General features: G+C 43.9%; 1 protein-coding gene across 5 annotated transcripts in view; it reads left to right on the top strand.

Annotated features, from left to right (window-relative positions):
* Window positions 1-15,794, top strand: part of Vps13d (vacuolar protein sorting 13 homolog D) — a 233,810-nt gene that overhangs the window by 56,079 nt on the left and 161,937 nt on the right. For all 5 annotated transcript variants that reach the window (XM_076565634.1, XM_042272539.2, XM_042272538.2 and 2 more), the window contains 4 exons: window positions 1,338-1,518; window positions 4,824-5,003; window positions 11,505-11,727; window positions 14,359-14,569. In XM_076565634.1, coding sequence (XP_076421749.1) covers window positions 1,338-1,518; window positions 4,824-5,003; window positions 11,505-11,727; window positions 14,359-14,569 — 795 coding nt within the window. The remainder of the gene's footprint in view (window positions 1-1,337; window positions 1,519-4,823; window positions 5,004-11,504; window positions 11,728-14,358; window positions 14,570-15,794) is intronic.

Genomic DNA, 15,794 nt, shown 5'->3' with positions numbered 1-15,794 from the left:
GAATTTTATTAAAGAAGATTTGCGTTGGAGATTACTTAGTGTCATAAGCATATGGGATAGGATTGAAATAATCCCAGTTATCAGAAGACCTGGGCTCTGTCCACTCCTACCAACTTGCTGTGTGACTTGAAGCAAGTCACTTAATTTCTGTGTACCACTCTTCCTCTGTCTGTGGAGGGGGCCTGAGTTGAGCATCTCTGAGCTCATGTAACACTGAGCATTCTTGCCTGATTTCAGCCTGAGAGTCCTGCTCCCGCTGAATGTGCTCTTTTTGCTAATAAGTATGACTTATGTTGAATTCCTGTTGGAATTCAGAAGGTGTCTTTAGACTTATCTGCTTACTTTAAAGAATGGTTTTCCTGGATGAAGTTTTCAGCTTTCTTGAGAGGTAGTAGAAAATGTAGTTGTATAGTTCTGCCCATTGGTATTATATAAGGTCAAGGCTCCTGTTCATCCCCCCCACCCCCCACTTTCAGTGTGCCGAGAAAAGTGGTTCCCAAAAACCATCTGTGGGCTGAGGATATGGCTTATTGGTAGAGTGTTTGCTAGCTTGCACAAAGCTCTGGGTTCAGTCTTTAGCGAACTGCCTTAGCTCACTCTCCTCCGAGTCTGAGAACTTCTCACTGTGAGGTTGCCACACTCTACTGAGAATTTGGACTTCAGAGTTTAGTTTGATTTGCTTATTTTATATACAGCAGTGGCATGGTTCTACAATAAATGAGATGATTAATGTGAACCCTTAATTCTTTGCTTGGCACAAAAGTGCATTCTTTGGTAAATACGAATTCCTTCCCTCACTGACTGTGGGGGAATCATTTCTTTCTGGGCATCCCAGTCCATTAGATTCCGAATGACTGTAAAAGTCTTCTGTTTATCTTTGAGTCTGCACTTGACATTACAGTCTACATTTCACTGACATAAAAAGACAACTTCTCTCTGTTTTTTAGAAGCCCCCTTCCCTGGAAGCGCTAGCTCTGCCTCTTCCATTTCTCCATGGCTTTTAAAATTACTTCCCAAGCCCATATTGTCACAGCCTCTGCCAGGAGCAGCCGCAGCCCTTACAGCAGGGACAGGAGGTGCTGTGCTGGGGCAGCACTCAGGTGCCTTAGGTGCTTTCTAGAGGGATAGGGAGTTTTGTGCTGAGCGGTGCCCGCTGTTTGTAGCCCTGGGTGTCACATCACACTTTTGTTTAATGTCCCTACTATTAAATTATTAACAGGCTTGTTTTGGGGGTTTTCTGTTTTAATAGCTAGAGCTTTTTGGAGAGGAAGCCCTTAAATCAACCTAATACTCAAATCTTGCTGGTGTCTGAGTCCTGTTTTTGTCCCCATTTCCAGATATGGGCAGCCAGACCCTCTGCTCCAGAGAGAGCATGACATTCGAGTGAGCCTGCAGATGGCCTCTGTGCAGTATGTGCACACGCAGCGCTTTCAGGCAGAGGTGGTGGCCTTCATTCAGCACTTTACTCAGCTGCAAGATGTCTTAGGGCGCCAGCGAGCTGCTATTGAGGGTCAGACGGTAGGTAGCATCTTGTCTCTAAGTTGCCTTTTCAATTTGACTGTTTTCTTTTATTGAAAATAGATTTTTTTTTTCATGCAGTATATTCTGATTATGGTTGTCCCTCTCCCAGCTCCTTTCAGTTCCTCTCTTGTCTCCTCCCATTTAGATCCACACCCTTTCTATCTATAGTTAAAAAAAAAGGCATCTAAAGAATAACAATAAAGCCGGGCGTGGTGGCGCACGCCTTTAATCCCAGCACTCTGGGAGGCAGAGCCAGGCGGATCTTTGTGAGTTCGAGGCCAGCCTGGGCTACCAAGTGAGCTCCAGGAAAGGCGCAAAGCTACACAGAGAAACCCTGTCTCGAAAAAACCAAAAAAAAAAAAAGAATAACAATAAAGTAAAATGATATGGGGTGTGTATGTATGTGCATGTGCGCATGCGTGTGCGCAGGCACGTGCTTGTTTGCTTGTATGGGCACATACAGGCATCAGAGGTTGACATCAGGTATTTTGCACAGTCACTTCACATTACATTTTTGAGACAGGGCTTCTCACTGAAGCTGAAGCTTGCTGTTTCAGTTAGCATGGCTGGCCAGCAGCAAGTCACTAGGATTCTTCTGTCTCTGCTCCCTAGCACTGGGGTTACAGTCGTGTGCTGCCGCCATTCCTGGCTTTTACATGGTGCTCTATTTTCGTTTCTGTTGCTCTGATGAAATACCCCAACATAAAGCAACTTAGGGGGAGAAAAGGGTTTATTTAGCCCATGTTCCAGGTTACAGTCCATCATATAAGGAAGTACAGTGGCCGGAGCTTTTGGCAACTGTGGTCAAGAGCAGAGAGAAATGGATGCCGCCATGCCCACTTGCTTGCCCGCATGCTCACTTGCTTGCTTGATTCCTCACTTGCTTGCAGGGCTCACTCACTTACTTGTTCAGCTTGCCTTCTCCATTCTTAAACAGCTCAGGACCCTCTCCTTAGGGAATATTGGGCTTGGTCCTCCTCATCAGTTTAGATATTCCCATAGTGAGAATCTGTTCCCATGATTCTAGGTTGTGTCAGGTGTACAGTTAAATCTGATCAGCACATGTAGGTTCTGGAGATCAAATTCATGTTCTCATGGCTGACGTAGCCAACACTGGTATCCATTAAGCTGTCTCCACAGTCTTATTTTATGATTTCTAATTACGCAAATGGGTGTGTATCTGTTTGTGGTTGTGTACACATGAATGTATGTGCCCACAGAAGTCAGAGACAGCCATTCCCTTGGAGCTGGAGTTACAGGTGGTTGTGAGCTGCCCAGCGGGTGCTGGGAAAGGAACTCAGGTTTCCTGGAAGAGCAGTACATGCTTTCATCTACTGAGCCATCTCTCCAGTTCATGGTCAGTAGAACTTTGAAGCCTCCAGAGATAAATCTAGAACATTTCACTGAGGAAAGGAGAGGTATTTTCTATTTACCAATGTGTGGTCTGTGTGGCAGGTTGATTCCCCATCTCTAAGTCATACTTTAAGTTCCTTTGAAGTTTAGCTTTAGGTGTCTGTAAAAATAATAGAAGAGATTTCTGATTGACACTTTGGACCTCTGGACCCTTTCAGGACTATATTGGGGTCACTTCTGGAAACTGTTGGATGATTTTCCAAATGGATGAGACCTTCCTGGACATTTCACTTCATGGCCCCCTTAGTGCCTGGATCATTTCCCCCACTCTGGTGCTGGTGATGGACTCTAGGGCCTTGCAGTGCTGGGCGCCTGTCCTACCATTGAGCTGTAGTCCCAGACCTTGGTTTGTGAGGCAGTGTCTTACTACATAATCCAGGCTGGTTTTGAACTCACTGTGTTGATTGCGCTGGCCTTAAACTTGTGATCCACCTGCGGTAGCTCTACTGTTGGAATTGTAGGCATGTGTTACCTTGCCTAGATATTCTATGTATTTTATAATGTTTAAAAAGTTATTTTTTAACATGTATTTTTTCCTTTGAGAATTTTATACATGTATACAATGTATTTTTATCATAACTACCCTACTTTTCCCCTCAAGCACCTCTCATACTCATAAAAAGCCCCCTCCCAACTTATGTCTTCTTGTTTTGAATAATCCATTGAGTCCAGTTAGCTGGTCATGCACACATGGATGTGGGGGTGTCACTGAAGCATGGGCAACCCACCAGTGGCTACACCCCCAAAGAAAAATGACTCTCCCAGTGTATTTTAGTGCAATGATAGGAACAAGAAAACAAAGCTAATACATTATGATTATACCCAATGAGATAGTGTGGGCAGGCATGTAAAGTGTTGGCCCGATCTTTAAAGGCCTTGCACAAAAGCCTGGTGTCCTGAGTTTGATTCATAGAATCCATGTAAAAGTGGGAGGAGAGAACCAGCTCCACAGTTTTCCTTTCACCTCCGCATGTGTGCTGTGGGATGCATTACCCGCTCCCCCCAATATTAAATAAATTAAAAAGTTTAAAGAGAGTCCTTTGTGGCTGCAGGTCAGTGACAGAGCACTGGGTTCAATTCCCAGAATGCTCTCCCTGCCAAAACCCCTCTGTACTATAAAGTTGTATTTTTTCTCTTAAAAGTAGCACAGAGGGGCTGGAGAGCTGGCTCAGTGGTTAAAAGCACTGGCTGCTCTTGCAGAGGACCTAGGTTCAGTTTCCAGCACCCACATGGTGGTGACCAGTCATCAGTAACCTTGGTTCCAGGAGATCTAATGCCTCTTCTGTCTTCCTAGACACCAGGCACTCATGTAGCATACATATGTACATTCAGGCACACAGCTATATGCATAAAATTTTTGTCAGGTGTGTTGGCACACACTTTAATCCCAGCACTTGGGAGGCAGAGGCAGATGGATCTCTGAGATTGCGGCCAGCGTGTCTATAGATCGAGTTCTGGGACAGCCAGGGCTACCGAGAAACTCTGTCTTGAAAAACCAATCAACCAAACAAACACCAAATCAACCAAATTTAAAAGCAGCACAGGCCTGGTGAGATGAGTAGTTGATAAGAGTCCTTGTTACATTACACGTGACCCGTAATCTAATATATTTTCTTCATTAACATTGTGAAAATATTTTCACATTTCTCTTATGATTTATTCTCTAATTTTTAGGCTATTTAGAAGTATGAAATTAATTTCCAAATATTTGGGTACTTTCCGTTATCATTTTGTTCCTGATTCTAATTTACTCTGGTGGCCACAAATAAACTATTGTGTTCTTTAATTGCTGTATAAGTTTATGAAAGTTTTTGTGCCCCATAGAGTTCTGATTATAAAATTGGAGAATTAACTGAGTCTCTGGTCTGGGTACTTTCCTTTCTTACCAGGTGAGGGACCAGGCGCAGCGATGCTCGAGGGTTCTTCTGGATATCGAAGCTGGTGCCCCTGTGCTTCTCATCCCAGAAAGTTCCAGATCAAATAACCTGATAGTAGCAAATTTGGGCAAATTGAAAGTGAAGAACAAGTTTCTCTTTGCGGGTTTTCCTGGGACCTTTTTACAGGATAAGGTGAGCCCTCAGCGTCTGTGGCTGTTTAACTCAAGTTTGAATGTGAACTGAAAAATTCCCAGTCTACAGCTCAGGGGCTGCTGTTAACTTCTGAGGCCCTGTAGCTGGGAGATTTCTGTAGCATGTTATTGACATTTCACCTAACCTTTCCAGCTGAAATAGTGTTAAATTGTAACCCTCATTAAGTGCTATTAACTTGTTTCAGCTAACAACCCTGTGGGACCAGTCTTCCATGGGTTACAGTGTTCTCTACAAGCATAAAAGCATTCCTGGGGGACGAGATCACTGGGTGGATAAGAGCACTTGCCACTCAGCCTGATCACCTGAGTTCAATCCCTGGAACCCATAGCAAAGGAGAGAACTGATTCCCAAAAGTTGTTTTCTGATGCCCACATGTACCCATACTCACACCCACACATCATGTACCTACATAGTAATAGTAAATTAAACTTTTTAAAAAAGGCATTCCTTTCTAGATAAGTTGTTTTCCTGATTTAGTCCAGTTTTTACCTGAAGACAATTAAAAATATCTTAGTGGTAAAATGTTAGCTTATGTCCTGCTTTGCAGATTTAAATGACTTGGACATTTGTTTCTTATCGTGTTTGGAGTCTTCGGCTGGAGGTTTGCCAGCATTTTTACTCTGTATTTGGGAAAGCCAGGGCTCTTTGAGTATGAACAGACAGTGAGTTTCGAAGCTGAGTGGGCCTTGGAGACATGCTAATGATCCATCTCCTCACTGGTTTCTGCCTTCCAGGAGCCCGAGTGACATTTCTTTTTTTTTCCCCAAGGGTTAAGAGCACAAACAGCTCTTTTTTTAATTAATTGATTTTTCTATTATCAGCTTGATACAGTATAAATTCTTATCTTAATAGTGAAATGTTTCAATGAGGCTTGCTCGGTAAAACCAAACTTATTATAAGCCACAGTCATCCTAGGGTCCCCCCTGCTATATAGCCTCCATGGTTCTGTGGGTTGCAGTCTGATTATTCTTTGCTATATATCTAGAATCCACTTATAAGTGAGTACATACTAGGTTTGTCCTTCTGGGTTTGGGTTACCTCACTCAGGATGATTTTTTTTCTAGTTCCATCCATTTGCCTGCAAATTTCATCCTGTCATTGTTTTTTTCCTGCTGAGTAGTACTTCATTGTGTATATATACCACATTTTCTTAATCCATTCTTCAGTTGATGGGCATCTAGGTTGTTTCCAGGTTCTGTCTATTACAAATAGTGCTGATATGAACATAGTTGAGCACATATCTTTGTGGTATGATTGAGCATTCCTTGGGCATATGCCCAAGAGTGATATGGCTGGGTCTTGGGGTAGTTCGATTCCCAATTTTCTGAGAAACTGCCATACCAATTTCCACAGTGGTTGTACAAGCTTGCATTCCCACCAACAGTAGAGGAGTGTTCCCTTTGCTCCGCATCCTCTCCAACATTGATTGTCATTAGTGTTTTTGATCATAGCCATTCTGACAGGTGTAAGGTGGTATCTCAGAGTCATTTTGATTTGCATTTCTCTGATGATTAAGGATGTTGAGCATTTCTTTAAATGTCTTTCAGCCATTTGTGATTCTTCTTTTGTGAATTCCCTGTTTAGCTTTTTAGCCCATTTTTTAATTGGATTGTTCAGTATTTTGATGTCTAGTTTCTTGAGTTCTTTATATACTGTGGAGATCAGTCCTCTGTCAAATGTGGGGTTGGTGAAGATCTTTTCCCATTCTATAGGCTGTCTTTTTGTCTTATTGACTGTGTCTTTTGCCCTGCAAAAGCTTCTCAGTTTCAAGAGGTCCCATTTATTAATTGTTGTGTTCAGTGTCTGTGCTGCTGGTGTTATATTTAGGAAGTGATCTCCAATGCCAGTGCCTTCAAGAGTACTTCCTACTTTCTCTTCTATTAAGTTTAGTGTAACTGGATTTATGTTGATGTCTTTGATCCACTTGGACTTGTGTTTTGTTTTTTTTTTTTTTTTTTTTGGTTTTTTGAGACAGGGTTTCTCTGTGTAGCTTTGCGCCTTTCCTGGAGCTCACTTGGTAGCCCAGGCTGGCCTCGAACTCACAGAGATCCGCCTGCCTCTGCCTCCCGAGTGCTGGGATTAAAGGCGTGCGCCACCAACGCCCGGCCCTGGACTTGTGTTTTGTGCATGGTGACAGATATGGATCTATTTGTAATCTTTTACATATTGACATCCAGTTATGCCAGCACCATTTGTTGAAGATACTTTCTTTGTTCCATTGTATAGTTTTGGCTTCTTTGTCAAGAATCATGTGTTCATATGTGCGTGGATTAATGTCAAGGTCTTCAATTTGATTCCATTGATCTGTATGTTGGTTTTTATACCAGTACCAAGCTGTTTTTATTACTAAGCTCTATAGTAGAGCTTGAGGTCAGGGATGGTGATGCCTCCAGAGGTTGCTTTGTTATACAGGATTCTTTTAGCTATCCTGGGTCTTTTGTTTTTTCCATATGAAGTTGAGTATTTTTCTTTCCAAGTCTGTGAAGAATTGTGTTGGGATTTTGATGGGGTTGCATTCAATCTATAGATTGCTTTTGATAAGATTGCCATTTTTACTATGTTAATCCTATCTATCCATGAGCATGGGAGATCCTTCCATTTTCTGATATCTTCTTCAATTTCTTTCTTTAGAGATTTAAAGTTCTTATCAAAAAGGTCCTTCACTTGTTTAGTTATTGTTATCCCAAGGTATTTTATATTATTTGTGGCTATTGTAAAGGGTGATGTTTCTCTGACTTCTTTCTCAGCCCTTTTATCATTTGTATATAGGAGGGCTACTGATTTTTTTGAGTTGATCTTGTATCCTGCCACTTTACTGAAGGAGTTTACCAGTTGTAGGATTTCCCTGGTAGAATTTTTGGGGTCACTTATGTATACTATCATGTCATCTGCAAATAGTGAAAGTTTGACTTCTTCCTTTCCAATTTGTATCCCTTTGATCTCCTTTTGTTGTCTTATTGCTCTAGCTAGAACTTCAAGTACTATATTGAATAGATATGGGGAGTGTGGACAGCCTTGTCTTGTTCCTGATTTTAGTGGTATCGCTTTGAGTTTCTCTCTGTTTAATTTGATGGTGGCTGTTGGCTTGCTGTAAATTGCCTTTATTATGTTTAGGAATGTTCCTTGTATTCCTGATCTCTGAGTGACATTTCTAAGCAGCAGAGATGCCATTCACAGGGTATGCTCCAATCACTCCTTGCTGATCTCCAGGCCCTCATTCCCTCTGCTTATTCAGTTTGAACTCATCTTTAGTGTGTGGGAAAGGCACTTACTGGAACACTCGCCAGCTCTGCCTGTTTGTCACCCAGCAGCTAGTCACATAGGAAAGGAGGGAAGCTTCAAGGAGATGAGTGTAAGATTTGATTGTAAGCTCCTAAGAACAGTAAAAATAGCAGTGAGTAGCTGATGCTTGTTGAACACTCATTGTATGTCATTCTAAATTCTCTACATATCAAAAGAAACCCTGTTTCTTCATAGCACTTCTGACACCATCTGTGTGCGGGCTTCTCTACACCTTCCATTTTCTAACTTTGTGAAACCTGCTGGGAGTTAAGTCAGTCATGGTGCAGCTACCCGAAGTTAGCTAGCTTGGGCCCACTGTGGACACAACCACAGTTCTAGTTGTCTCACGCTTCTGACTAACCAGTGATAGATAAGGGGTTCCCACAGTCCCTCCCCAGGTCCAGTAAGTTGCTGTAACAGCTCATAGAGAAGCTCATGGGGAAGCACATTGGCTGGCTCTTTTACAAGGGGTGGAAGAAAAGGCATGGCTGAAGAGTCAGACGCACTGGTGTGTAGGGCAAGGGTGTTGCAGGGTCAGGAGCACAGGGACCTCTCTCGCATGCATTGGAGCATGCCCCCTTCTCTTGTGTATGTACCTAGCAACTTGGTAATGATGAGTCCGGTATGTATGCTTTATTGATGAGCTCTTGGCTGTTCCTGACAACACTTTATCTCTAGCTCCTCTCTCTCTGGAGGTCTAAGGAGTGTGACAGAAAGTTCCAGGAGTCACATAGTGAGTTCTTTGGAATGTGTTTTTGATACATCTTTTTTTTTTTTCCTTTTCTTTTTTTTCCACGTGGAACGTTTTATTATTAAAGAGAGAGAGAGAGAGAAAGAGATCGATACATCTTTATTTTGAGGTCACACTAAATGTTTGAGGCAAATGTCTGTAGTCAACAATCTAGTTCAGTAGCACTGTTTTGTTTCTCTCCCCTTCCAGAAAAAGGAATGGATTCATTGTATCAGATGTGTCTGTGTATGAGCTGACAAGTTTGCTCCAAAGTTAGCTGTGGATGAAGAATTGCCAAACTATTTCAAGATGCTTTTACAAAAAGAGTCTTATATTTGTTAAGTCAAATAACAGCACACATTATAGCATTTTAATGACAAAAACTTGCCTGTCTTTGTTTTTGAGGATTGGTTTTAGGTGGCAGTAATTACAAAGAATGCCTTTTCTTCAAGGTATAATGTGGATTCTTCCTCCCTCCCTCCCTCCCTCCCTCCCTTTCATTTCTTGGTTATTTTTTGGGGGAAAAAAAAAAACAACCTTATGGGATTCAGCAGTCAGTTCACACTCATGTACTTAAAATAGAACAAAATAAAACCAGTCAAAGCCCCCAAATGCTGACCCTTTTAAATACTTCACTGTGGGAGAGGCCTGCTTTATTACTTTGTGTGGCTGCTTTGGGGAGTTACTGAGCAGAGGAGCCTTTCTTAAGGACTGTGTTAAGAGTCTTTTTAGCCCTGACCAGTACTTCCTGAATGACCTCATTTTATATCCAGAAATCCTGGGAAGGCTGCTGTGTTACACACTTGTGGTTGTTCGGTGGAGTTCCCTAAGGCTGTGTGGAGTGTGTCATTTGTTCAGATCTCTGGGATCTGGCTCGCTTAGCTGTGCAGCTCCCCTGTCCTCTTCCGAGCTCAGTGTTGACTGATGGTTTCTGTGTTGGTACTGTCCTCTTCCACTTTGTACTTACACTTGCCTGTTGATGTTCTTACTCGTGTGAGGTGTGTCTAATACGCAGCCCAGTGGCCCAGAACACGAAATACTGCTGACACAGAGCCTGTAGGTCACTTGAGCATTTGTGCCCTGTGCCCTCACGTTTTATGACTTCTGAATGTGGGGACAGTTTCTTACAGAAAAACCCCATCTTACAGAAGACATGTTTGGAGTTTTGGCGTATGTTTGCCTTTTCTTTTTCTCAACCATAGCTTGTGCTTAAACCATAATTTCTAAGTCAGAGTTGCTCAAAAGCTTTGAGTTGATCTCCTTGAGCCTTTGATTTATTTTAGCTAACTACAGAGAGGATGGAGAGGTAAGTCAAGTGAAAGAGCAAAAATACTTTCTGTGGTTGAAGTAAACAGAGCACTAGGGCACTTTTAATGTGGAAACATTTAAATGATAGCATTTACCTGGTAATCATCCTTGAAAAAAAATGCAGGAAGTTTGTGTTACTGTTAGCTGTAATTACTGCTCAAGAAGTGGAGAGATCTCCGGGTTTTCACCTTTTATTCCAAAGCTGAGGAGTGAGCCTTGCAGTAGCAGCAGAGAACCATTGCTCTCAAGCTGCCAGGGTGCACGTGATAGGGCCAAGAAGGAGCTGTCCCATGATGCAGAAGCCACACACAGACAGGGCTCTGAGGGTCCTGAGGACCCAAGGAAGAAGTTGAAACCAATGACTGGCTCACTCTGTAGAATCAACTAAAAGCACTCAGCGAGAAAAGAGTCCTGTCCTTTCTAGAGAATCCCAGGGTTGGCTTTACTGTGTATGAGCAGAAGCCTGACATGGGTGACTCACCTCCTTTGTTTGCCTTTTGTTTCATTTCTGTGGTTACTTAGATGGGAAATGCAGAAGAGTGTGGGGAGACTCGAATGCACAGACACCTCCCTGAAGTGATTCTTTTGCAGTCCTACTACCATTAGATACTTTTTGTTTATATCCCAGGCTGCCTTCAGACTTGATGTGTAGCTGAGGATAACCTTGAACCCCTTCTGCCTCTACCCTGGATTATAGGATTGTGCCACCACATCTAGTTTATTTGGTGCTGGGCATTGCACCCAGAGCTTTTTGCAGACTAGGGAAGCATTCTGATACCTTAGGTACATCTTCAGTCCCCTAGGTACATTTTTTTTTTTTTAAAATTACAGTTAGCTTCTGTCTCCCCCAAAGCAGTAAATAGTTGAGAGATTTGCTTTGGTTGATTTTGACAAATTGGTATTGTTCTTGAGCCAAAAGACTGTCTTCCTGCAATGCTGCTGTAATTCTCCACAGGTGTGGAATCTTTGGTAACAGTTTTGAAGATAATTGTGTGAGGTGGTGGGTGTCACGTCCCTCACTTTCTTGTGTCTAGGGTCTGAGGGCAGTGTATCTACTGCAGAGTCTTTGAGAACCTAGGGACTAGGATGTGACTTCTGAGCTAGGAAAGGCATTGTTACTCCCTTATCTCTGCATTCCAGTTTTCTTTTCTTCCTCCTAGGAATCTGTGCCTTCAGCCTCTCCAACAGGTACCCCCAAACACGGTGTGAAAAAGATGACAAGCACAGAGGATCCCAAGGGACCCCATGGACAGGGGCTATTCATGATGCCTCCTGCAGGAATGGGCCTTGGCAGCCTGAAGAGTGAGTTTGTGCCCAGTGCCTCCATCAAGCAGCGTGGGCAGCAGACCATGCCACCTGTTAGCCAAAGTCCCAGCAGCCCAGGTACGAAGGAGGAGCTGCACAGCAAAGGTGGGCCTGTCCTGAAGCCTTCTGGGGAGCTCTGGGGAGTGCGGTGACATGGCGGAGGGTGACAGGAGCTGGCATCTGTGTGATGACCAGGCTCATGCTGCATTGGAGCATGAGTGTCAGAGGTGCGTTTAGTCTCAGATAACTTCTAAAGTAGATTTATTTAGAAACTGCGATAGACCTGAAGAAGCTGTTGGTTGTCTGTGGGACTCTTACAGGTCCAGATGGCTCCCAGCAGATGGTGGCAGCCCAGCTAGTCCTGTGTCCTCATAAGCTATTACCCAGACCCTGTCCTTGCAGGCCACCCCTCCCCCCTCCCCCGCATGCCCCAAAGACGCTAAGGTTAGTGTCAGTGAGGCTTCAGGGTCATTCTGCTATGGGTACTCTTGTTTTTTATTTTTTAATTTATTTTCTTCTCTGGGCTTTTTGGGACACGGCTCTATAAATAGCCTAGGTTAGCTTGACCTCTACTTTCTGCCTCTGCCTCTCCAATGTTGTGACTGTGCTCCTCTTGTGAATGTAAGAACCCATCATTCTGAGCCTGGCCTGATCTGTGTCCTGGAGTTTTCAGCATGTCCTGGATAGATGCTGTGTTGGAAAGTGAAGAACTCAGTTGGGAGAGAGGCATAGTGTAAGAGGCGGCCGAGATGAGCTCAGTGCAGCTGCACTGTGGGCAGTGAAGGGTGGCCACTGAGGGAGGGTCTAACTGCTTTGCTAGATAGACCCAAGGACTGGTGGACTCCCTGCAGGACCTCATAGTCCCAGAGGACAGAGCAAGGAGACTAATGGCTGTGCTGTCGAGAGATAATTTTGTTTGTAATTGTGGCGTTTTCTTGAACACATCAATGAGTCAAATGCCATTGTGTTTATTTGCATGGACTTATCCTTGTAGTACCCTGCTCAGGGTTTATCTCCCCTTCACAGGAGGGAGGAGATGAAGTAACTTGGCTTGTCATGTGGCTAGTAAGTGGTAGAGCTGGACAGTGAGTGAGTTTTGTAAGATGACGTTGACCGGTGTGACTCAGGCTCTGAGCTCTGTTGGTGGTACTTGGAGGGTTGCTGTGAACCTCTCTGTAAGTGGTTAAGACAGTGACGGTTAGACATGAGCCAGCCTGACATACAGGTGGATGCCTGTGAGAAGAGATCTGGGGGTGGGTGGGGGTGGGTGGTGGGTGGGTAGGGATATGGCTCAGTCAGTAAAGGACTTGCACACAAGCATTAGGACTGGCGTTTGCTCCTCGGCACTCAAGTCAAACAATGACAACAACAAAACTGGACAAACTAGCCTATGTCTAATACCAGTGCTGGGGAGGTGGAGGCAGGGCATCCCTGGGGCTTGTTGGGCAGACAGTCCAGATTGAGTGAGAGACCTTGATCAAAAAATAAGGTGTAGAACAATTGAGGAAGACTACACAAGACACTTTGACAGCCACACACAAGTGAAGGTACATGGGCATTGATCTACACATGTGAACATGTACAAACATACACAATGAGATTTGGAATGTCTTACAGGAATATGTCTGTTCCAACATCATTTCTCCTACCCAGTTGATGTTTTTAACTAAAATTTGTTCATCCATGGTACCTGGCGTTGGATAAAGGCTGCGGTTTCACACTGTTTCCATGTGGTTCTAGGTTCTACAGCTGCTCCCTAGGGTCTCTGTGGTCATGACATCACTATTCTATACCTCTCTCACAGATACATTCTGCTCTCATGGGTGTCTGTAGTACAACTGTACCATTAAGAACTGTTTACTATGCTCCTGCTTAATGATGGTTGTTATAATACTCTGTTCCCTGATTATGTATATTAATGTATACATATTAACATCCTCTTAGTTACAGTCCATCCTGGGGTGGTACTTACAGAAGAAAGATATTAGATAAACATGAGCATTAATAGATTATAGTGCATGTTATGGGAAAGAAGAAAATTGAGGACTCAATGTAGATCGAGGTGGGAAGGTCATGGTACTGATGAGGCTGCCCAAGAAGCAAAGAGCATGGCCTTTTGGGAGATGTAAAGGCCTGGAGACCTGAAATTTGGAGAGCAAATGGGAGAATGGCTTGAAGTGAGGTCAGAAAAGTGGGCTGTGGGCTTAGGTAGGACCTTGTAGGCATTTGCAGGGAGTTTTGCATTAAACATAGCCACTGAAGCTTCCAAAGGAAGAGAACCTTTCAGTCTGTTTCTTTTTTACCCAGGCATTTTGTGGAGAGAATGTGGAATTATATAGGTACATTGGAGGACTGTTTGTGGAGGTGTTGTAGGCAAGGGCGAAGGTGGTTTGGGTTTGATCAGTGGTAATAGGAATGGTTAAACATGGTGAGTGTGTATTTGAAAAAAGAATTCTGCTGCTGGGACATGAGCAGCATGGCCAGGTGTGGAGGGCAGGGAGCAGCATGTGTTGGACACAGCTATGATGCTATGCATGGTGGGCTCTTGAGGCCCCGATGGCCAGGTTGCTGAGTAGTACAGAGCAAGGCAGCAACTGGTTCTGACTTTCAAGGACAGGATGAACTGACTTTGACCCTGCAGTTTGCTCAAGCCCAGTCCTTTCTGCATGCTACTTTTGTCCTTACCTCTTTTCCCTTGGGTCCTTGTAGAAGACCATGTCTGCCTGCTGGATTGCATTGTCGTGGATCTGCAGGACATGGACATCTTTGCTGCAGAGAGACGCCCCAGAGAGGGCTCTCAGGCCTCTGACAACAGCAGTGGGGACCTGGTCTTCCCTTCCTATTTTGTGCGCCAGACAGGAGGAAGTCTCTTAACTGAGCCTTGTAGGCTGAAATTGCAGGTGGAAAGGAATTTGGACAAGTGAGTGTCTTATCTGAATACCGTGTAAGTATAATTTTAGTAGCTGGAAATCAGTGCTGTAAGGTAAGTGAGGAACACTTCTTCACCTATGTAGTGAATGGTGAATCCTTGCTATGTGCTAGACAAGAGGGCTTCTGTGATGAAAGAGAAACTGCTGCTGTCACAGAGCTTAAGGTTTTTTTAGGGACATAGGAAGATAGTTAAATGGCTCTAACTTAGTGTTTGATTCGGGGACTCTTTTGTAACCTTACCTTGGGGACAAAGAGGGAAGAGTTGGAATTTAGCATGGCTTTAAGTGGTAATAGGGAGGTAGTGAGAACAGGCAGGCTATCTGGAAAAGGTGGGCATTTGGAGTACGTGGGCCAAGTGTAATAGAGCCCCTGGAGTCCATTCACTTTGCATAACTGCCCTGGTGCAATTTTCCCCCACCCATAGCAGGAAGCCCATTTGAGAGTGCTCCATGAAGACTAAGGGGCTGCCCCAATTTACTCTGTAGTTAGCCTCATGTGCAGGAAGCTTGTGTCTGTAGTTGAGAGCAATCACTGATTCAGTTCTCATTGACTTCATAACTGCCTGGGAAACTTGATCCTAGACCAGCAGAGTCATGCTCGGGGTCAAAGCTTGGGTGTGTATTTAGCACGGTTGTGGCCTAGGGAGTACTCCTGCTTGCCTGGCCCACACATGGGGACTGGACGCACTGATTACAGCATATGACATCTTTCATTATGCTGCTTTGGTTTGGGAGAAAGCAGCATTTTGCATTTTAACTCCAGGGAAAGATAGAAAGTGTCTAGATAGCAATCAAAGAGATTTGCTGAGATTGGAGATGGCTCAATGGTTAGGAGAACTTGCTGCTCTTCTGGAAGACCCAAGTTTGGTTCCTATCATCTATGTCAGGCAGCTCACAACCACCTATAACTCTATCTCTGGGGAATCTGATGCCTTCTACTGGCTTCCATGAACAGCTGCACACACATGCACACATGCACACATATGCACACACATGCATGTGAGCGCTCACAAAGTCAAAAAAACTCAAAGATATTTGCAATGGGTACACTTTAATAGCCTCATTAAACAGTTCCTTTCCAGTCCCCAGGTTTGGGCAACTCACTTCATGCCATTTTCCATTTAGGTTTATTGGGGTATTTCTCTCACTGGAACCTATTATTCTAGAGCTCCCTCCTGGTGTCCAGTTATGGTTGGCATGGGCTCTATATTTGGC

The sequence above is a fragment of the Peromyscus maniculatus genome, chromosome 2 (genome assembly GCF_049852395.1).
Source record: "Peromyscus maniculatus bairdii isolate BWxNUB_F1_BW_parent chromosome 2, HU_Pman_BW_mat_3.1, whole genome shotgun sequence".
Lineage (NCBI taxonomy): Eukaryota > Metazoa > Chordata > Mammalia > Rodentia > Cricetidae > Peromyscus > Peromyscus maniculatus.
The sequence above is the reverse complement of the archived record's forward strand: the minus strand, read 5'-3'. Positions and strand labels throughout refer to the sequence as shown.